We start from the raw sequence: 23457 nt of genomic DNA, 5'->3' as shown, positions 1-23457 counted from the left end.
CAGGGAGAGACCCACATGGCGCAGCAGACCTCTCCTATTTAACCCTCTGCTCCCCTCAGCAGTGCATTTCAGTCAGTCTGCCTGTTCTGTTCCCCGCTCTGTCTCTGGTGAATACACACACACACACACACACACACACACACACACACACACACCGCCTTTACCCCAGCTCTTTTATGCATAAATAACTCTTTAAAAAAAAAAAAAAAAAGAGCATTTCCTGAGTTCCCGCAATCCCAGTCACCGTGGTGGCGCGACAGGCCTTCCCGTTGCTCCCGAGCTGCGCACGGCTAGTGTGAAACGCCCTTTCTCGTCAGCAGGCGCGTCTGACCCCCCCCCCCCCACCCCCCACCCCGCCCGGGTCTGGAATTCCCAGATCGAGGGTTTCTCAGGTCGACGGTGCCGGAGCCCAGAAGCAAAGGCCCTAAACTTACTTTTCCCCCTGAGGAGCCATTGACTCGCGCACCCGGGCCCTGGGGCGCCGGCCGGCCGGCCCCGGCCCTGTCAGAATCTCCTCACAGGAACCCCCGCGCCGCACCCGGGGCCTTAGGACCCGGGGAGCTCGTGCCCCCCCCACCCCACCCCGGCTGCCTGGGGGGGCCGGGGCTTCCGCGGCTCCCCAGGGCACCGGGCGGTTGGTGCCTCAGCGAGGACGCGGGGTCGGGGCCGCCGCCAGCTCGTTCCAGCTCCAGGCGCGCCCGGGCCGGCCCGCCCGCGCGCCCCGAATCGCGCCCCGAATCGCGCCCCGCCCCGCGCCCGGAGCCCCGCCCCGAGTCCCGAGCCCCGCGCCCCGCCCCGAGCCCCGCCCCGCCCGGCCGGGGGTGCGGCGCCGCCGCCCACGCGCCCCGCGGCGGCCTCGGCCTGTGCGCGCGGCCCGGGCGCCTCGCATGGACGGCGGCTCCGCGGCGGGCGGCGGGCCCGGGCGGCTCCTGCTCTGCGGGCTCCCGGCGGGGCTCGGCGCGCTGCGCCCCCGCTCCCCGGCGCGGGCCTCCCCGCGGCTGCTGCTCCTGCTGCCGCCGCCGCCCGCCCCGCGCCGGCCGCTCGCCGACTGGGGGCGCGCGCGCCCCGGCACCCTCGGAACCCCCGGGCCCCCGGGACCCCCGGCTGGGCGCGCCGCGGCGGGGCTCGGCCCGGGCGCCCCCGCGCTGGGCCGCGGCCCCCGCGCCGCCTGCAGGAGAGGTGAGGCCGGAGGCGCGCGGGGCGGGCGCGGGGCGGGCGCGGGGCGGGCGCGGGGCGGGCCCGGGGACCCAGAGGAGCAGCCCGGGGCGCCGGCCCTCCGGGGCGCGGGGCCCGAGGTCGGTCTGTCTGTCCGGCGCCGCCTGGGCCGGACAGCGGGGAGGAGCCGGAGGGCTGGAAATTCAGTCCCGAGGTTTTGGGTTATTTAGTTATTTATTCACACAAGAACCGGGGTGCAGGCGAGAGGACTCCCCAGAGACAGAGCGGGGAGCACAACAGGCGGCCTGACTGAAATACACCGCCGAGGGGAGCAGCGGGCGAGACAGGAGGGGTCTGCCGCGCCGTGTGGGTAGCTCCCTGGCCGGGGATCGAACCCGTGCTGCAGAGGCTGCGGGCAGCTTCCCAGGGCTGTGCTTAACGCCCTGCGCCACCGGGGAGGCCCAAGTCCCAAGGTTTTGGCGCAGATTTTTAGCGGGATGCGGGCGGGGGAGGCCGAGCGTGCTGGGCGGAGGGGCGGTGCGCGCCCGCCGGGGGCTCTCGTTGTGTCGGTGCCCGGCTTGGGGCGACGCCCGGGTGAAGGGCGTGCGGGAGGCCGGGAAGCTGGAGGAACCGAGCCCTGGGGAGCGAAGGGCGTTTTACAATTTCATTTCAGACGCTGAGGGAGTCATTCATTGAGCACCAGTGTCTCCTGGCACTTCTGTAGGTGCTTGGGTTATAATAGTTAACAGAAGCCTTTCCTTCCTGGACCTTAATTTTAACGGATTATTATACGTATACAGAGCGTAAATGTATAATATATATAATTTATGCAAACATTAATTTTAAGATTATTATACATACACAGAACTTGTAAATATATTATATATAATTTATGCAAGCATTAATTTTAAGATTATTATACATATACAGAACTTGTAAATATATACTATATATAATTTATGCAAACATGAATAGCTTGCATTTAGTTTACAGAAATAATTATGTATTATGTGTGTACACATATTTGTAATTTACACATTGTGATAAATGATAAGGGACAATATACACGGGTTAAAGGTTTCCGTGAGTGGCACAGGCTCCAGTCATGAATTTAATTACGGTCATCAGAATAGGTTTCATTGAGAGGGTGCAATTTGATTAAAAAAGGAAATGTGGCTAATCACATGCCCTGACTGAAACCGAAGTGTCAACAGACTCTGTTTACTAGACAGCAGACAGTGATAAAAATGACATTTGGGTTATTTTTTATTTGCAAACATTAGCAATACCACGTTGGGAAGTCTAAGTCCATCAGGAATCAAACTGATGGCTGTTTTTTAAAATATCTTTCTTAACCGAAATGCCCAGTAAATGTTAACAGCATAAAATTCAAGAATACTGTTCACTCTCTGGGGGAGAAACTGGTGGGGCCACTAGGTGAAGGTAGCTCACATACAAAGGGTGGGAGATGAATATTTAACTCTGCCCGTGTCCTGCAGTAATTATGAATTAGAGGTAGCTTTGGTTTTATGTCTGCATTTGTTGCTCTTTTTTTGATGACCTGTTGACCTGTGGTTGAATTTCTCATAATTCTAGATTATGGGGCAGTTTTCTGAGTTTCGGTCAGTTAGTTTTCTGATTTTGTACCAGCAAGGCGGCACCATTGGATTCATCTCGAACGAGTGATCTGATTCTTCGGCGTCATGCAGAGTGAGGCTGGATGTATCGATACTGGAGAACACAGAGAGTAAGGAAGGCCATATGCCCATTCACCAGCAGTAAATGACTGATCATTGCTATGTTTTCAGCCTAGTGGTTTGTTCTGTGCCCAGGGTTTTCACTGGACTGTTCACGCAGTGCGATGTTATGAATAGGAATTTAACTTGGTTTCCTTTTCTGTCGAAGGCTGACTTTAGGCTTCTTTTGTTAGTGTTTTTATTTATTTATTTTTTTTTTAAGATTTATTTTTTTATTTATTTATACAAGCACTGGGTACAGTCAGAAGCGCGGGAGGGTGAGAGAATTCACCAGAGCAGAGCGGGGAGCAGAACAGGCAGACTGACGAAGTACACTGCTGAGGGGAGCAGCAGGCGGCAGGAGAGGTCTGAGCGCCATGCGGGACCCTCGCTGGCGGCCGGGGATCGAACTGCTGCTGCAGAGGCTGCTCGCAGCCCAGCGCTCAACTGCTGCGCCACCGGGGAGGCCCTTGTTAGTATTTTTAATATGCTTTTGATATGCTGAAAGTCTCCCCAAAAGAGAATTACATATTACACTTTAGTATAGCTCAGTTTACTTGCTTGTTGGCTATTAGTGGGAATTCCCGGACCTTGTTTTGCTTCTTGATAGAGAAGGAAGGAGTCAGAGGTGTTCTGAATGCCAGAGAATGGCCGAGCCCTAGTCCTCAGGTTTGCCCTTTGACTGAGGTGAGGCTGCAGTCAGTCACCCTCTCCACAGGAACGGCAATGCCAGGTGGGAAGTGGCCAGCCCTTTTCTCCACTTTTTAGAAGGCAGCATTTTGAAATAAGCTTACTGTTGAAAATCTCGCTCATTTTGGAAAGGAAACCTGCATGTCTAAATCGGAATTCGCTCCTCTTTAGAAAGTGGTTATGATGGTTTGTTTTGTGTGTGTAGAGAGGTGGAATTTGTGTTGTAAGTCAGATCATTACTTGGTTTTTAGAAACAAGGAATTTTGAGTCTAGAATAATCACTTCACTCTTTGTGAGGTCTGAACTCAGATGTTTCCAGTTTCCAGGAAACAGTCCAAGGCAGTTCTAGGATGAGTAAGGAAGAATATAGGGGGCACTTGGGCCTCCCCGGTGGCGCAGCGGTTGAGCGCTGGGTTGCGAAGCTGCCCGCAGCCTCTGCGGCGCCGGTTCGATCCCCGGCTGCTCCCCGGCCACCGGAGGAGGGTCCCACATGGCGCGCTGACCTCTCCCGCTGCTCCCCCCAGCAGTGTACTTCGGTCCTTCTGCCTGCTCTGCTCCCCGCTCTGGCTCTGGAGAATCCTCTCGCCCTCCCGCGCTTCTGACTGTACCCAGTGCTTGTATAAAGAAATAAATAAGTCTCAAAAAAAAAAGAATATAGGGGGCACTTGAGAGGTGCGTTCTTTTATTCGTTCACTTATTCGCCCACCCTGTGTCTCAAACCAGGTCTGCTCTGTGTCAGGCATTCGGGGTCTCGTTTCGTGAAGTCCAGTTTCTGTCCCAGGACTGGAAATATGGACTGGAAAAAAGAGGTACCCAATTCCAGCGAGCTTATCGATGTGAAAAGGGAAGACTAGGTAAAGAAGAGAAAGGAGTTGATCTCAAATTTTCTTCCTGACAGTCTCATCGTGCAGATCTTAGAAGTCGTGCAGGTGAATCTGAAAAATTAATTCTGACCTGCAGTGTGCCAGGCCCTCTGATAATGCTAATGGCAAAAAAATAACTAAAAGCTCTTGATCTAGTAGGTGATACAGACAGGGAAATAGTGTGGTCAGTGCCATGCAGGAGCTGTGTGTGCTGGACTAGAACACTGATAGAGCAGCAGTCACGTTTTCTCCCCACCCCAGGCCTGGGTGGAGACAGCAGAGGGAACCATACAGTGTAGCATGTGTGTCCAGAACTTCATGGGTGCTTTGCAAGTTGTCAAGATATTAAAAGACAAGTAAAAGCAATACTTAAAATTCACCAGTTGAGAAAGGAGGGCAAACCACGCTGAAGGATGGCGTATCAAGATATGAAAGTGCAGGAAACAGCCTAGGCGGCTAGAAAGACAGGAAAGGCTAGGTGTGGGCTCAAAGCTTTGTTTTGCCAAGAACCTTATACTGTAGGCTGTTGGTTTTTTGGATCTAAGGGCCCATTTTTACCATTAAGCACAGACATACAGTAGTCATTACATTTTAAATTTTGTTAGTCTGCATACTGCTTGGTACAATGAGTGATGATTCAGTCTCTTGCACTTACCTTGATGCTCACAGCCGCTGACTCTTTCCAAGTTGCCTGTAGGTTGGGCATCACTGCTGTGGGCTTAGGGAGAAGCATGGGCTCAGAAGGGCCCTGTCCATGCCTTGCTTTTGCTTACTTGCAACTTCCTTTAAGAGCCTCTAGTAGTGAAGGATTAAGAGTAGCAGTTGATTAACTGAAGTGTCTTTCTGGTCACCTAGGAAACCTCTTGAGCAAATCTTTAAACTTGTTAGTAGGTGACAGGTCTACCGCTCCTGTACAACATATGGCATGTGGGGAAAAAAGCAAGATTTTCATAGCTTTGTTTGCTAGATTTAAATGAAAGTTATTTTATATTTTGCCTCTTTATTTTTCCTTTGCTTTCAAAATGTTTTTTTTAGTTTCAGTATGATAATAAGGAGCTATTCTATTTAAATGACCTTTCTTGAAATAATGAGAAATTGGCATTGTGCTTGTTCCAAATTTTTCTTAAAACTTAGTAGTTGATGAAATAAATTAGGTCATGCTTTCTTATGCTACCTTCTTCAAATGACTGCCTTGAAACAAGTTTACAAAATGAGTTGGATGTGTGGCTAAATAGAAATTCATAGAAACTACAATATACAAAGTGTTAGAGCACATCTCTCTAAAGGTAGACTTTTGGGAAGACATCCCAAGAAAAGAAAGCAAAAAACCAGTATTTATTATGTGTAAAAATACAGTAATCCTAGCAAACCAAATCCAGCAATATATAAAAAGGAGTGGACAATATAACTAAACAGGCTTTTGTTCCAGGAACATCATGTTCACTTATATCTGAAAATCAATTCATATAATGCACATATTAATAAAAGAGAGAAACTACGTGGTCATCTTAAAGGGAAAAAATTTGATAAAATTCAATACCCTTTCATGATTCAAAACAAAATGTGTCCCTAGCTAATTAAAAACAGGAGGATACTGCCTCACCTGTTAAAGGGTATCTGAAAAATGTGTGGCTGATATATTTAAATAGCAAAAGACAGAATGCTTTCTTGTTAAAGTCAGGATTAAGGATATCTGTTCTCACCACTTCATTCAACACTATACTAGAAGTTCTAGCCAGAGCAAACAGGCAAGAAGATGAAAAGGTGTTCAGATTGAAAAAGAAGAATTAAAACTGTCACTGTTCAGGTGACATGAACTTGCATATAGAAAACCCTGAGGAATTCATACAAATGATAAGAGCTAATATGTTCAGTGAGATCACCGAATTGATAAACTGATCTAAAGTACATATGGAAATGCAAGGGACTTAGAAAGCCAAAACAATGTAGAAAAAGAACAAAGTTGGCAGACTCCCATCCTAAAAGTCAAAATTTACATCAGAGCTACAGATAATCAAGAAAATGTGGCACTGCCATAAGGGCAGACAGGCTAGAATGGGAAACCGGAGCTAAGGCTTCACATTTATAGTCAACTGATTTATTTTTTTGAAGATTTATTTATTTATGCATACAAGAACTGGGGTACAGGCCAGAGGTGCGGGGGTGGTGGTGAGAGGATTCACCAGAGACAGTGGGGAGCAGAACAGGCAGGTGTGCTGAAACACTGCTGAGGGGAGCAGCGGACAAGGCAGGAGAGGTCTGCTGAGCCATGTGGGTTGCTCCCTGGCCCACCTGGGGATCGAACTAGTGCTGCAGGGGCTGGCAGTAGCTTGATAACACTGTCTTTAACCCCAGCGCCACCAAGGAGTCCCCTATAGTCAACTAATTTTTGATGAGTTACATGACAGTTTAATGGAGAAAAATAGTGCTGGGACAGCTGGTCATCCATGCACAAAAAAATTGAAGTTGAGCCCCCATTTCATAGCATATACAAGAATTAACTCTAGTGATTCAAAGACTTCAATGTAAAAGCCAAAGCATATGTCATTGTGTACTTCAATTAGATATGACACCAAAAGCACAAGGAGCAAGAGAGAATATAAACTGAAGTTCACTAAAATTAAAAACTTTTGTGCTTCAAAAGCTACCATCAAGAAAGTAAAAGAGGGCCTCCCTGGTGGCACAAGGGGTTAAGATGCAACCTATGTAGCTCGTCACAGCCAATGCAGCATGAGTTTGATCCCTGGCCAGGGAGCCACCCACATGGCACAGCAGATCTCTCCTGACTCGCCCGCTGCTCCCCTCAACAGTGTATTTCAGTCAGGCTGCCTGTTCTGTTCCCCACTCTGTCGCTGGTGAACCCTCTCACCCCTCTCAACTCTGGCCTGTACCCCAGTTCTTGTATGCATAAATAAATAAAATCTTTGAAAGAAAAGAAAGTAAAAGAAACCCAAGAATGTTAGAGAATATTTCCAAGTCATGTCTATGATAAGGGAATTATCTAGACTATATAAAGCACTTTTATAACTCAGCAATAAAAAAGATAACCCAGTTTTTAAATGGGCAGAGGATCTGAATAGATGGTTCTCCAAAGAAGATATGCAGCTGGCCAATAAGCATATGAAAAGCTGGTCACCATCTTTAGCCATCAGGGAAATGCAAATCAAAACTGCAGTGAAATACCACTTAACACCCATTAGGATAGAAAAGATAATAACCAGTGTTGTTATGGATGTGGAGAAACTGAAACCTTCATATACTGCTCTTGGGAATGTAAAACCGTGCAGGCACTTTGGAAGGCTTCATCTCCAAGAGTTAACATGGAGTTACAGTAGGATGCAGCAGTCCCACTCCTAGGGGTGTACCCAAGAGAATTGAAAACGTGTTCACACAAAAACATATACATGAATGTTCGTAGGAGCAGCATTCATATAGGTAAATGTGGCAACACCGCAAGTGTCCTTCAGCTGATGAACAGGTCAAAAAAAAAATGGCATGTCCATACAATGGAATGTTGTTTGGCAATAAAAAGAAATAAAGTACTGACATGTATAGAAAGATGATGAACCCTGAAAACATCACTCCGAGTGAAAGAAGCCAGACAAAACATCACAGGTCTTGTGATACTGTTCCTATGAAATGTCCCAGGTAGGCGACTCCACAGATACTGCAAGTCGGGGCCTCCCTGGTGGTGCGGGGAGTTAAGTCACAGCACTGTGAAGCTGTCCACAGCCACTGAAGCATGAGTTCCATCCCAGGCCAGGGAGGGGACCCACATGGCGCGGCAGACCTCTCCTGCTCCCCTCAGCAGTGTATTTCAGTAAAATCCACCTGTCCTGTTCCCCGCTCTGTCTCTGGTGAATCCTCTCACCCTCCCCCCAGCATCTGGCCCCGTACCCCAGTTCTTCTATGCATGAATAAATAAATCTTTAAAAAGGAGAGAGAGATTGCAAGTAGATCAGCAGTTGTCTGGGGGTGGTGGACTAGGGAGATTAAGGAGTGATAGCTAACAGGGATGAGTCCGCTTTGGGGTGGTGAAATGTTCTAAAGTTGATTGTGGGGATGGTTGTACAACTCTGTTCTAAATGAAATGACACACTTGCGGTGGGTGAGTTGTAGGCTATGTGAATTAGACCTCAACAAAGCTGTTGTAAAAAAAAAAAATAGGTTGGGGGGGGTATGTCATATTTTTTTCATGGTGCTAAGTTGTTTTTTTCTGCCATTAGATTTGGTTTTGAACATTATTGTCCTTTGCATTTCTAGAGCTGAGCCTCTCTACTGGGTGCTTGCAGCTGGAGCACAAAAGGAAAGAGTTCACCGCCTCTGGGAGCAGGAAGCTCTACTTTGACACCCATGCCTTGGTGTGCTTACTTGAGGAAAACGGTAATCCCCACTCATTGGTCATTCCCTGCCTTAAAAGAGAACAATAAATTACGAGTTCTGTCATGATGAGATTTCATCTAATTTCTCCTCTTTCTGACTTTTAAGTCTGCGAATAACCTTCTGAATAATCTGGTTTTTTCATTCCCTTGTTTTTTCTTTAAGGAAATGTTTGCTTCATCAGTACAATGGAGATGTTTTTCACACATTTCCTCTTCGTTCCAATCAAGTGTATTTTTATAACATCACTGTGGATATATAGTGTCGTAGGTAAAAACTCAGGTCAGCAAAACTCAGGATTGTTTTCTGTAACAACTGTGTGAAGCACAAAAATAATGTTATTGCTCTGCATCTTGGTTTTAAATTTTTTTGTGGAATTAAAATGTAGGTAGTTGAGCAGCAATTAAGATGCTTTCACCTTATTCTTTGTTTTTTAATATTCAGACTAAAATTTCCAGACTAACATTTTTAATATTCAGACTAATATTAGTTCCTCATGGTCAGAAGAATTCCAAGGATCCTTTTGAGTATTCAGTGAAATAATTTACTTGAATGCACTTTGGGAGAACTGTCAAATGCTGCATAATAATTTCTACAGTTTCTCAAACTTGATTTTTAGCGAGAACTTAAAAGGGGAAGATGTAAGAGGAAGGGCATCTAAAATTATGTTGAGAAGCAGAAGTCTTTCTGCTTTGCTTTTTCTTTTTACTTTCTCTCTCTCTCTCTCTTTCTCTCTCTCTCTCTCTCTCCCTGTGTGTGTGTGTGTGTGTGTGTGTGTATGTGTACCTAGTGTTCTTATATTCAAAGAAGTCAATTGTAGAAAGACATTGAAGCTAAGGGGGGCATTTCTACATGATATTAAGGAAACATCCTTAATTTGCTAAGTGTGACAGCATGGAGGTGGCTGTAGTAAACTCAGTGGCCTCAAGCCTTCCTCTCATGAAGAGGTGGAGTTTATTTCCCTTCTCCCCCCCCCCCAAAGTGTTATCTATTTTGACAAAAATTGTACACATTTAAAAGATCAAATGCACTATTTTGATATGTGCACTTTCTGCTTTTCTTGATTTCAAACCTTGACCCAAGAGGGTGTGAAGGTGCTTACTCAGGCTGATGGTGATAATGTGGGGTATCTAAGATGACTAGGTTGGCATGAGGTCAGGCAGGATGAGGTCCAGAGCTGTGTTTCCTAACAAAACTCCCCATGTGTCTATAATCTCACTCACCCTGATTGTGTCTTGTTCTCTCATTCCAACAAAAACTAATTTGTATCTGGTAACTCAGTAGGTTTTCATGTTTAACGTCAGTTTTTTATTATCCCTTTTTCCTACCATTGGGGGTTTTAGGTTTTCAGACTTTGGAGTTTATCACCAGTGTTAAGTTCTCTTTTTGTTTCTGTTTTTCTTAGTTCTGCGTCTTAACCCCTGTGCCACCAGGAAGGCCCATGTTTCTCTTATTCTCTTCTTCATAATTGCCAGACCAAATTATGTTTAACTATGAATTCTTCTTATTAAAGTATTAAAACATACAGATGTTCACTTTCAAAAAATTAGGAGGACAGAAAAGAAACAAGAGAAACTATTCCGTATTCCAGTTCCCCAGAGCTACACAACACCATCATGTTAGTGGGTAAATTTTGGAATGGTTTTCTTGATGAGCATTGCCCACACATTGAAAATGAAAGGACTTTGAGTAAAGTGGAAGGAATAGGTCTTTGAAGGTCTTTTTTTTTGGTCTCTTTAAGTATATTTTTTTTTTAAGATTTTTATTTATTTGTTTATACAAGCACTGGGTACAGTCAGAAGTCCTCGTGTTACATGGGGGCACACGCTCAACCCAGGACTCTAGTCTCCTTACCCTCTGCTCACTAGGCGCTCCTTCTGCTTCTGAATTCACACATTCACCTGAATATGTTTCTCCATGGACATTTTTTTTTTCTGACATCTAGAATTCCTGAGTGTGATTATCTTTATGTGTCTGCTCAGGGTTTACTACTCAACAAGCAGAAATCATTGTGTCTGCCCTGGTCAAGATCATGGATGCCAATATGGATATTGTCTACAAAGATATGGTCACCAAGATGCAGCAGGTGAGTTTTGTCAGCCACCTGAGCAAATAAGAAAGCTGAAGGTGGCATTATTTGTATATTATATTTTCAGATAATTTTCTGTTGAAAAGTAGTTAGTGACTTTAGCCATAATTGAGAGGCAAGTGATTACAGTGTCATTAAAAAATATATATTTTTTCAAAGCTATTTAGTGGACTTACAGAATGGTGCTATAAAGTCACTTTACTTGAGAACTGTTCCAGTCAAACACACATTAATAACGGCGATGTGGGCAGAATTACAGTGCTGGGTTCTTCAGCTTGGACTGCCCCCCTCTTGACTGTGGTTTACGTGATGATGATACTGGACTTGTGTTTTTTCTTTTCCTTTCCTCATTTTGTGATTTTTTTTAAAGATTTATTTATTTATATAAGAACTGGGGTACAGTCAGAAGTGCAGGAGGGTGAGAGGAGTCACCAGAGACAAAGCGGGAAGCAGAACAGGCAGAAGGACCAAAACACACTGCTGAGGGGAGCAGTGGGCGAGACAGGAGAGGTCCACCACACCATGTGGGTTTCTCCCTGGCCGGCCGGGAATCGAACCTGCACTGCCGAGGCTGCAGACAGCTTCACAGCATGGTGCTCAACCCGCTGCACCACCGGGAAGGCCCTGTAATTTTTTTTTTTTTTTTGAGCCTCTTTTCTGATGCTCATGTTCTTCTAATCTCTTATTAAGATGATATTTGATGGGGGATGGACTTTTTTTTTTTTAAAGATTTATTTATTTATGCATGAAAGAACTGGGGTACAGGCCAGAGATGTGGGGGGGGGGTGAGAGGACTCACCAGAGACAGCGGAGAACAGAACAGGCAGACTGACTGAAATACACTGCGGAGGGGGGCAGCGGGTGAGACAGGAGAGGTCTGCTGCGTCATGTGGGTTGCTCCCTGGCCGGCTGGGGATTGAACTCGTGCTGCAGAGGCTGTGGATTCCTTCATAGTACGGTGCTTAACCCCTTGCACCACCAGGGAGGCCTGGGAGATGGACCTTGTAGACTAGACTAGATTATATGTTTTGTTTTTCTTTTCCTAGGAGATCACTCTTCAGCAAATAATGTCTCAAATTTCTAATGTGAAAAAGGATATGATTATTTTGGAAAAGAGTGAATTTTCAATGCTCAGAGCAGAAAATGAGGTAAAATTAGAATTGTTCATATTTACAAACTACTTTATATTAAGGTACTGAAATATATAGACACATAAAAGTACACAAGTGTACATTTTGATGAATTTTCACAAGGCGTCCTTCTCATGCCCCCCTGTAGTCACTCCTCCCACAGAGGAAGCCATATTGCCTTTGACTAGTTCAGCCTATTCCAGAACTTTATCTGATGGAATCATATGGTGTGTCCCGCAGTGTACGTCATTCTTTTTCATTGGCTAAACAGCATTATATGAATATGCCACATTATTTTATGCTTACTTTTGTTAGAAGTGTTTCCAGTTTTGGGTTATTATGAATAAGTGTTGCTATAAAATATCCCATAGTTTCTCAAAGCATGTCCTATGGGATCAGTGTTTAAAGAAATGCTCTCTTTGTATTTGCCTTTTGTTTCAGTCCTATTTAAAGTTCATAAGGGAAATGCAATTATTACCTTTTGATCTTAACCTTGCCCTTAAAGCTAAGGCAGAATTAGTTAAAAGAAAGTTTGAAGGATGTATTAAAGGATGCAGCTTCTCTGAAAGCAAATGCATATGTTAAAAACACTTGTGTTACCATTTTTTGTAACCTTAGTGATGAATCATAACAGATCTGAGGATATACATGTGGTCATAGTACTATCCTGTCTCGACAAATAATCTTTTCTGCTACTGAAACTGTTCCATTAATACTATATTCTTAATGCAGACACTTTCCTGTGGAACGTGGGGGGGATTTGTGCATTAGTAATGTTTTCATATTTGTTAATTACTAAGCTTTATATTTTTATTCAACAGTCTAAACATATCCTTGGCTTATTTCTTTTTAATGTGTTTTTCAGAAAATGAAACTTGAGCTGCATCAGTTAAAACAACAAGTAATGGTAAGATCACCATCCTGTTTATTGGTTTATTTTATGTAATTACATGAGCTTATTAATAATAAATATAAGAAATATTTTATGTCCTTAAAAACATAATTCCATATTAAATGTGTATGTAATATGTTTCAAAAGTACAAATTAGAAGATTTAGCTAAAAACACAGCCAATGAATAATTTCTGATGCCTACACCCAAATTCATTAGGGAAATTGTGTTCTGGGAAGAATTAAGGCATCTTTTTTTTTTTTTTAATAGAGGCATGTTTTATTTATTTATTTATTTTGTTTATATATGCACTGGGTCCAGTCAGAAGCGCGGGAGGGTGAGAGAATTCACCAGAGCCAGAGCGGGGAGCAGAGCAGGCAGAAGGACCAAAGGACACTGCTGAGGGGAGCAGCGGGCGGCAGGAGAGGTCTGCGTACCATCTGGGACCCTCCTCCGGTGGCAGGGGAGCAGCCAGGGATCGAACCGGCACCCGCAGAGGCTGCAGGCAGCTTCGCAACCCAGCGCTCAACCGCTGCGCCACCAGGGAGGCCCCAGGGCATCTTAAAGTGAAAGTTTTTTAAAGTGGTATTGTGGATTCTCTTAGAATACGTTATCTTTAGCTAATTACCTGTGGTTTTAAAATGTTTACTATGTTGGGTGTTTGATTACTTTTGAAGTGGAAGGGATAATGATATTACAGAAGATGTTTATATGATTGTCAGGAAGAAAGCTTTATTTAAACCACTATTAATGTTTTACTTCACTGAGACCATCTCTGCTTTCCAAAGTTGTCCAAGAAACAACTTTATTCATAAATGTCACAAGGAAATTATATTGAGAATCCTGAGGTCAAAAGCAACGATAACTCTTTAGAAATGGATTTGTAGCCATAGCTGCGTATGTCCCGAGGCAGGACTGACTCCAGATGTAGCTTGACCAGTGTCTCAGCATCATCAGTCGCTGTCCCCCCTTTGTCTACAAGCCCCTGTGTCTGCCCTTCCTCTCTGCTGCCTGTGGAGACACAATCGCAGGTTTCACATCTTCAGGGGTTTAGATTTCTTACTTTTGATTTCTTTCTCTCTTTTTTGTTTGCCCTTCTAGGATGAAGTGCTCAAAGTCCGAACAGATACCAAGTTAGACTTCAATCTAGAAAAGAGCAGAGTAAAAGAATTGGTATGTTCTTTTATTAAAAATAGAAAACTATTTTCTTCACAGGATGGAATGTTTGATGAAGTTGCCATTTATATGCGAGTACTGTACCATATTTACCTGTGTATCAGTGTTAGACACAACTGCTTCTTTTTTTAATTATGTTTTGGATTCGGGCTTAAATTTTAAACTTTCGAAAGTAACGTGAAAATTAAAATCTGGGTCAAGTCAAGTTTGAATCATCTTTATTTCCAAGATGCTAAATTATGTGTCCTTAGACATTAACAAAGAAATTGAATTCAATCTTGCTTTATTTAATGGTGACTTAAGCCTCCAGCTATCTTGATTTTATAAAAGTTCAATTGATTATCTGGCTTGAATAATATTAGATTATTAATTTCAAGATCTATACTGAAATTTAAGATTAAAATATATTCTCATAGTCTTTAAAAAAAATTTTAAACATTTATTTTTATTTATTTACGCATACAAGAACTGGGGGGTAGGTCAGAGGTGCGGGGGGGTGAGAGGATTCACCAGAGACAGAGTTGGGGAGCAGAACAAGCAGATGTACTGAAATACACTGCTGAGGAGAGCAGCGGTGAGACAGGAGAGGTCTACTACAGAGATCTGCTGTACCATGTGGGTCAGCTCCCTGGCCAGGGATCGAATTCCTGCTGCAGTGTCTGTGGATAGCTTGATAGTGCTGAGACTTAACCCCTGCACCACCAGGGAGGCCCTCATAGTCTTTTTTTAATAGAGAAATCATAATGACTTTATTGCATTGTTTCAAAATGCAAATTCTCAATAATTCTGTAAGTTAGGCTAAATTGAAATTTCAAATAAAATAGTGCTCTACATGTTACCAAAAAGAGGTGACAAAATGTGGGCTGTAAATAATCAAGCTGATGGAGATAGATGCTCTGCAGCTCTGTGTGCAGGTTCACACTCAGGATCTGAGGACAGCTCTGCTGTCTTCGCCTTTTCAAAAGTAATGCCTATAAATACATTTTTTTTCATACGAACGTTTCTTTGTTTTCTTAAATTTTGTTTTTTATGGCATTGAGATATGACATATGTAACATTATACTAGCTCAGGTGTGCAGCACGTGATATTTCTATGCATTACAAAATGACCCCCAGCCTAGTCAGGCCTGTCATCATACGTAGATACAGTTGTTTTTTTCTTGTGATGAGAATGCTTAAGATCTGCTCTGCAGCTTTCAAATATGCAGTACTGTATCAACTGTAGCCACAATCCTGTACATTACACTCCATGGCTTATTTATTATATCACTGGAAATCTGTACCTTTTGATCCTCATCACTTTCTCCTTCACTTCCCCCTGCCCCCAACCTTTGGCAACCACCAATTTGTTCTCTTTATCTATGCACTCAGGGAGCTTTTTTTCCCCCTTTTTTAAAGAATCACATGTAAGTGAGACTGCACCGTATTTGTCTTTTCTCTCTGACTTATTTAACTTACCATAGTGCCCTCAAGTGCCGTCCATGTTGTTGTAAGACAAAATTTCCACCTTTTCTAGGACTAGGTAATACTCTGTTGTGTATATAGGACATTTTCTTTATCCTTGCATCCATCAGTGGACATGTGGGTTGCTTCTGTGTGTTGGCTGTTTTAAACAATGCTGCAGTGAAAGTGAGGGTGACAAATGCCGAAAAATAGATGACTGGATCAACAAAATACTGTATATATACAGAATGGAATACTATTCGGCAATCAAAAAAGATAAATTCATGCCATTCACAGCAACATGGATGGAACTGGGAGGGATTATGCTTAGTGAAATAAGCAAGAAAGAAAAAGAAAAATAGGGGGCCTCCCTGGTGGCATAAGGAGTTAAGCATCAGCACTAGGAAGTAATCCACAGCTACCGTAGCACGAGTTTGATCCGCCACCAGGGAGCTGACCCACATGGTACAGCAGACCTCTCCTATTTCAGCTGCTTCTCCCCTCAGCAGTGTACTTCGGTCTATCCGCCTGGTCTGCTCCCCATTCTGTCTCTGGTGAATCCTCTCACCTCCCGCACCTCTAGCCTGTACCCCAGTTCTTGTATGCATAAATAAATCTTAAAAAAAAAAAAGAAAAAGAAAAATATTGGATGATTTCGCTCATAGGAGGAATGTAGGGGAACCAATTAAGGGATCAGGAAAAAAATAATTATAATAAATAAAAAAACAAAATTAACAGGCATCTGTTAATCAGAGACACTCTGCGGAGAAGGGAAGAGGATCAAAACGGGAGGGAAGAGCACAAGAGACAATGGTGATGGTGCACAGGGGAATTGGTGGTGGGAATTTTATGGGGACTCCACCTGAGAGGTGTACAAAGCATGCCTTGTACAAAAAGGAAAAATGATGTAAAACATATATATATATATATAATTAATGATAAAAATAAATAAGAAAGTAGGGGTGAAATAAGCTGAAAGTGTTAATAAAGATATGTGTTGGGTTGCGATTTTTAGCCCATCTGTCTTTTTGTTTACACCTTATTTGAATTTGATAACATTAGATGCCCTTTTTATTCTCATCATAATGAAAAATAGGGCATAGAAGGTGTTTTCCTAACACAGAGCTGGATACATGTCCAGACAGTGAGTACTCAAAATTATTCATTGTTTTCTCATTTTTCATAATTTGCTTTTAACCAAAATGTACTACAATGATAAATGAACCTAGTCTGGAAATTCAGACATACTTAACTATATTTAGAAATTGCCTCTGGATTTCAAGAGTTAAGTTGAGCTTCATTGTACAAAGTAATTGTTATGCCTATGTTACCTGTCTTTCTAATCTAAAAATATTTTTCAGACATGAGGACCAAATCACCTAGTATCTGAAAAATACTTAGTGATCACTAGCATATGACTGGTATCTCAAAGAAGAGAATCTCTTTTGACTACTTTTGCCCTAACTGGTTGAGTCCTTAGCAAAAATTCTGAATCTATCTGATTGATAAGGAAACCTCTAACTAACTATTCTCCTATATCATAGGAGATTGGGAAATATGGGGTGTCATCAAGGATTAAAACCAGTGAATTTCCTAACCTAGCTGAGAAGTTGATCTTGGTAATCCTAAGCTTAGATCACTATGAAGCGCAGAACAATGGTATATTAATATGCTGTTGTCCTATACTTCAGAGTAACTTCAGCAATGACCATGTGTAGAGATGAGTTATTGAACTTCTCATTTTTGGTTAATAAAATTAATAATTTGGTTAATAAAATTATTGTTCAGTTCAATGAACTGTGGTGATATAGCCAGTTTCAAAAGCAGTATGACCTATAAACTTCTTTAGGGAAGACAGAGCCTTGGAGATATTATTTTTAAAATAATGACAATGTCAAGATTTAGGCTCTTGTGACTGAGTCAGTACAGTTAGAGACTGGAGTTTAAAAGGTGTGCAGAAAATCCAGCCCTGCCCTCTAGTGGCGATATGATGCATGGCTCTCTCCTTGTCTGGAACCCTGACTTAAAAGACAGAATGAAATTTATTTTTTGGTCTTGCAACTAGATTTTAATTGGGGGGTCGAGATTTTCTTTTTTATTATTATTATTATTATTATCTCTAAGCAGTGACTTTTTTTGATACTATCCCCCCTAGTAGTCCCAGGAGGACGTCTTATACCTAGAAAGCTTCTAAATACTTCCAAAATCCCCTGTGCTCTTCTTTTTGCCCTTATTTTGATCCCTTTCCCTCCCCCATCACTGCACAATGTCACTGACTTATAGTTGTCTGTTTATTTTTATTGTGCTTTTTTATTGTTACAATTTTTCCCTGACCCCTTATTTGGTTCCCCTACATTCCTCCTATAAGTGAAACCACCCAGTATTTTTTCTTTTTCCTTCTGACTTATTTCATTGAGCATAATCCCTTCTAGCTCCATCCATGTTGTTGCAAGTGGCATGAGATTTTCTTTTTTGATTGCTGAATAGTATTCCATTGTGCAGATAAGCCACATCTTCTTGATCCAGTCATCTATTTTTGGGCATGTGGGTTGTTTCCAAGTCTTACTTATTATAAATACTGCTGCAATAAACATAGGGGTAGAGGTATTCTTTTGAATTAATGTTTTTGTGTCCTTTGGGTAGATCCCTAGGAGTGGAATTGCTGGTGATGGTACATGGGTGAATTGGTGGTGGAAATTCTATGGGGACTACATCTGAGGAAAGAAAGCAAGCATTGTGGAAAAAAATGAACATTGATGTAAAATATATAAAAATAAATGAATTATTTAAATAGATACTTCCAAAAGCATTTGTTTTTCGCCTATAACAATGTTAATTTAATGAATTCTTAACTATTCATTTAAATATAGATTTGCATTTGTTCACTTAAATCCTAATGCTCACTGCTAAGGAGATATGTCTGATTTTGATTTCAGTGTCAACAAAATTGCACTAAATCTTTGCTTAGACATAAAAAACAAAGATCAGTTCCTTAATAATGCTCCGTTGTGACTACAACCAAGTGTTTTGTTTTTAATTGAAACCAGTATAATGGCTTTGTGTGTTAGATCTGTATTTTCCTTGTGTTTTCTAATCACAAGGCAACGTCTGTGTCACAAAATACTACTTCTTGAGACTATTTTTCTGAACTTTATCTTTTGTCTAAGCCTCAAGTTGTGACCAGATTCATTTGTTATTATGCAGGAACAGCCCTTAAATTGAATCCTTCCCAACTTTTTCCAGTACTCTCAAAACCAAAAGGCTCAGTATCCATCTAAATTGGTCCCACAAATGCCACTAGAATAGTGTGCTGGATAGAGACAGCACAGTAAAAAGCTGAAAAGAGAAAAACATAGCAGAGAGAGGTGAAAAATGACAAAAGGGAGCTCAGATATTGGAGTGATGAGTGATTACAAATAAGAAACCTCAAGAGCAGATCTGAAAGAGCGGAGCAAGCAGGCTACTTTATCTCAAAGGTGATGACTAGGGGAATCCAAGAAACCTTGGGGATTACTAAGACCAGCATATTTTAAGGAGAAATCAAAAGGAATACATTAGAATCTCTGAACTATGTTGCATGTTTTTTCCAGTATTCATTGAATGAAAGGAAGCTTCTGGAAATGAAGACAGAAATGGTGGCATTGGTAAGAAATGAGACTGACTTCTTGATCTAAAATTACTCACCTTTGTTTCATGTCAGGCGTGGTTACTGTCACTTGTAATTATGTAATGTTGCAGGAAAACATGCAGGTTTGGTGTCAGGGATTTTTGGGTTTTTGTGGGGTTTTTAAACAGTAAAATACACATAAAAATGGCCATCTTAGCCATTTTTAAGTTGAATGGCACATTCACATTATTGTGCTACTATCACTACCATCTATCCAAAGAGTTCTTTTTCATCTTGCAGAATTGAAACTACCCATTAAATACTACTAGCTCCCTATCCCCCAGCCCCCAGTTGGTAGTTACAGACATTCTGCTTTCTCCTTCTATGGTTTTGACTATTCTGAGTACCTCAAATAAATGAAATCATTTTGTATTTGTCCTTTTGTGACTGGCTTACTATCCCGAGCATAGTGTCCTCAAGGTTTATACTTGTAATGTGTAAGATACATTCTATTGTATGAATATATACCATATCTTGATTATCAGAGGACACTTGTGTTGCTTCTGTCTTGTGGTCATTTGTATATTGAGTAATTTGTAATGCCATAAGAACATGGCCATACAAGTATCTGTTGGACTTTGTGTCTTCATTTCTTTTGGCTATATGCCCAAAAGTGGGATATCTTCGGGTTTTTTATTTTATTTTAATTTATGGCATGCATTCTTTTCAATCCTGTAATACATAGAATCTATGCAATCTACAAGAGACTTCCATGGTAAGAATACTGAAATATTCTGCTAGAGTATTTTTCTATTCATCTAGGCATTTATTTCCTTATTGATTAACTGATTATTAGTCCTAGGGAACTAGCTACTCGCCTTAGGAAAGTTTTGGTGAAGTTGCTGCAGTGTTTTTGTGCATTGATGAAATATTACAACCCATTTATACCATCACCCAAACTCACCACCTTTACAGGTAGATTATATGTCTAGTTTAACTGTGTTATACTTGGGAAACAACACAAGTAGGCCTTTGGTATACACAAGTCTCATAATAATAATAAACACTCTGCATTTGAAATATAAAAGAAGAAAACTTTTATAACTGTGAGTAGAAATAGTGTCAAGCAAGGACTGTTGCTTTTAGATTATCCAAGATCCCATTTTTTAAAGTATTTCTATAGTCTTCTCATTAGGAGGAACATATGAAAGGGTGAGACATATTCATTGCCATTGAGAACAGACGGGCTTCATAACACCCCCCCTTATTTTAGAGTCATTTGTGATTGACAAAAGCTTTTTAATGCACGTTTTCATGTTTAAATTTCTGAACATCCCGTGCGAGCAAAATATACTCTTGAAAAGTACTTTGGGATAAAATTAAGTTTTCGATATCTAAGTGTTCCTTGAATACTATTTAAATTTTATTTCAGAAAGCAAAAAGTAGTTGACGGCATCTTTTCCTGTGCCTTACATGTCATACACCTTTACAGAATATAGCAATTAAAGAATATTTTCTAACTTTCCTTAAACCAATCAAGTTCAGTTGCTTTTTGTTTTTTTGTTTGTTTTTCTTATTTTTCTTCTCCTTTTTTTTCAAACAAGGAAACAGACCTAATAAGATAAGCACCCTGCGGTGTGCAACACAACCATGGTGGGAGTGTGGGAGCAGTAACACCAGGGCCAAATGTCCTGAGTCTTTGCCTAGTGTCCTCGGCTGCACCCTGTTGGGAAAGGCTGGCAGAGCAGAGGGGGCTGTGTCTTCTCAAGCGGGTTAATGCTGTGAATCTCTTTGTTTTAAAAGCATGCCCAGCAAGACCGGGCCGTCACCCAGACAGACAGGAAGATAGACACGGAGGTTGCTGGCCTTAAAACCATGCTTGAGTCACACAAACTTGACAATATTAAATACTTAGCAGGTAAGTGGCTTTGTATCTGGGTAGTTACAACAAGCTGAAAATAAAATAAACTTATAAAGTAAGTCAAAGACAGGTATTGCCCTTCATTGATTCCGGCTTATCTTGTTTCAATTTCAAATGGACGCCATCTTACAATTTGTAGTGGGTGGCTGCCATACTATAATTGACACCTTTTTCTTTCTAAGCAGTAACATAATTAGTAAAATGATACATTTTATAAATCACTGGATGAACTGTTGTCGTTGAACTACAGGTTAGTTCAAAACAAATATTTTTAGAGAGAATGAAAGGCTTTTGAGTTGTGAACTTCCTGCTTCATTGGGTGATATTCCTCATTAAAAAGTTGTTTTGCTTTTGCAATTTTTGAGCCCAAAGAGGGAATGAAAATTCATGTATCCCCCCAAAAAAAATTACTTAGCCATTATTTTAACTCAGATTTCATGTTTTGGCTTAATCAGATATTTAGTGTTTAGAAGTGAAATTTGGCTCATGAAGGGTCTGTCCTGTATATATGTACATATGCACGCACACACACATACACACACACACACACATATACACACACTGTGACCACCGAATTTTTGTGATTCTATACTTGGATTGAAAAACTTTCTTGAATATCAGATCCTTTGTACTTTGAAAATAATTTTAAGCTGTGGGGTTTTTTTAATGGGCTGGTGTTTCGTAGGATATTGTACATCTTTGAACAATATAAATCACTTGGATTTTTTTATTTTTTTCTTCTTTTTGGCAAATAGGTCGGTAAGTGGGTGTTTTACTAATAAAAAGACATTCCCCTAAGTAACCGTTAATAGAACTAACGCTGTTCTCAATTATTTTTTTTCTTACAGGGTCTGTATTTACGTGCCTAACAGTAGCTCTGGGATTTTATCGCCTGTGGGTACAATAAAGTATGTATTTAACAGTATCTCTACTCTTTGCCTTAAGAATGCCAGATTGTTGTCCTTTTTTCTCATCTTAAATTTTAACCCTGATTTGTATTTAATGCAGATTATTTTATATAAATATGGACAGACAACCAAGATAAAGAAGGCAGAAATTTCACAATTGCTCCTCTTATCTTTTCTGTTGAGTTGACTTTATAACCGAGTGGCTGTGGAGAAGGAAGACTCCACTCAGCGGGGCCAGTGAATTTGATCTAACCTGTGGGACATACCCAAAGTAAATATTTATCTAATTCTCTACAATTTTTTGTCATGTAAAGATATGAGGTCTCCATTGAAAAGCAAAGTGCTGAAGAATCACTGAAACCTAAGGACACTAAATCCTCTTCCTAAAAGCCCCACCCGTGCCTTCAGCCAGTCCCTGCCCCAGACGACTGTGTTTCAGCCTGAGCTGGTGGATATGTTAGTGATACAGCTGTATTTTACCCCCAAAGAAGGGGGTAAAATTTTCTTTTCTTTTCTTCTAATTTCCATTGTCTTAATAAGTTATTGTTATGGTTAATTTTAAAGTGTCTTCCAGCTAGAAAATTTTGTTGCTTAATGAAGTGTAATTGTCATGAGAACTCTCTTTTACTTCTTAAAATCCTGAATTTCCTTCCCTCTTCTTGCCGTTGCTCGCCCTCCCTCATTGACAACTGTAACAATCCACTTGTGGAATTACCTTTCCAAAAACCTGCTAATTCTTGACATGGAACTCTACTTCAGTTTTTAGAACAGGGTCTACTTCTGGTCGTCATCTGCTTTTTATAAAAGAGAGGCACTCAGTATTCCTCTGTAATGATACCTGGATGTGTGGTCGTGTACACACTTTTTAGGAGTAAACGTTGGTCTTTAATAAATATACCATTGCCCATTACAGGCTCAGATCACAGATGTTCTCATGCCAACCAGTATCATCCTAAGTTAGGCTGATTTCTCATGCCTACCTTACCTCTAGATCCAAACAGATCAGTTCCTAAATACAGCTGGAGTTATTTTGGAGAAGCATTTAATTAAATGACCACCACATAGAGGAAGATACGCATTTTAGAGAGGAAGGTGTCCATAGCATCTTTTCTCTTCCTACCTGTACTCACATGTGCACATAACCTGGTACTGTGCAGAAGCCACACGATCAGATGGGTAAAATGTTATTGTTCTCACCATATTAGTAAGAAGGTTACCTTTTGTCCTTTGGATATATTTTCTAAAATTTGGAAAGTATAAGTCATTGCCTTTTTAGAAAACATTTTTGTGGCATAAAGATTCTGGGCTCCACTCCCCAGTGGCGCAGCGGTTGAGCGCTGGGTTGCAAAGCTGCCTGCAGCCTCTGCAGCGCCGGTTCGCTCCCCGGGCACCGGCGAGGGTCCCACATGGCTCGCAGACCTCTCCTGCTGCCCGCTGTTCCCCTCAGCAGTGTACTTCTGTCCTGCCT

General features: G+C 41.8%; 1 protein-coding gene across 1 annotated transcript; it reads left to right on the top strand.

Moving 5' to 3' along the window:
* The first annotated feature begins 887 nt into the window (after positions 1 to 887).
* MCUR1 (mitochondrial calcium uniporter regulator 1) lies at positions 888 to 22001 on the top strand. Its single transcript, XM_054698858.1, has 9 exons — positions 888 to 1179; positions 8708 to 8827; positions 10807 to 10910; positions 11960 to 12061; positions 12909 to 12950; positions 14036 to 14107; positions 19144 to 19197; positions 20964 to 21078; positions 21930 to 22001. The coding sequence occupies exons 1-9, from the start codon at positions 888 to 890 to the stop codon at positions 21986 to 21988; spliced, it is 960 nt and encodes a 319-aa protein (XP_054554833.1). The 3' UTR covers positions 21989 to 22001.
* Positions 22002 to 23457: the final 1456 nt, after the last annotated feature.

Source organism: Talpa occidentalis, unplaced genomic scaffold (assembly GCF_014898055.3).
Source record: "Talpa occidentalis isolate TD23 unplaced genomic scaffold, MPIMG_talOcc4v2.1 talOcc4.2, whole genome shotgun sequence".
NCBI classification, from domain to species: domain Eukaryota; kingdom Metazoa; phylum Chordata; class Mammalia; order Eulipotyphla; family Talpidae; genus Talpa; species Talpa occidentalis.
The sequence above is the reverse complement of the archived record's forward strand: the minus strand, read 5'-3'. Positions and strand labels throughout refer to the sequence as shown.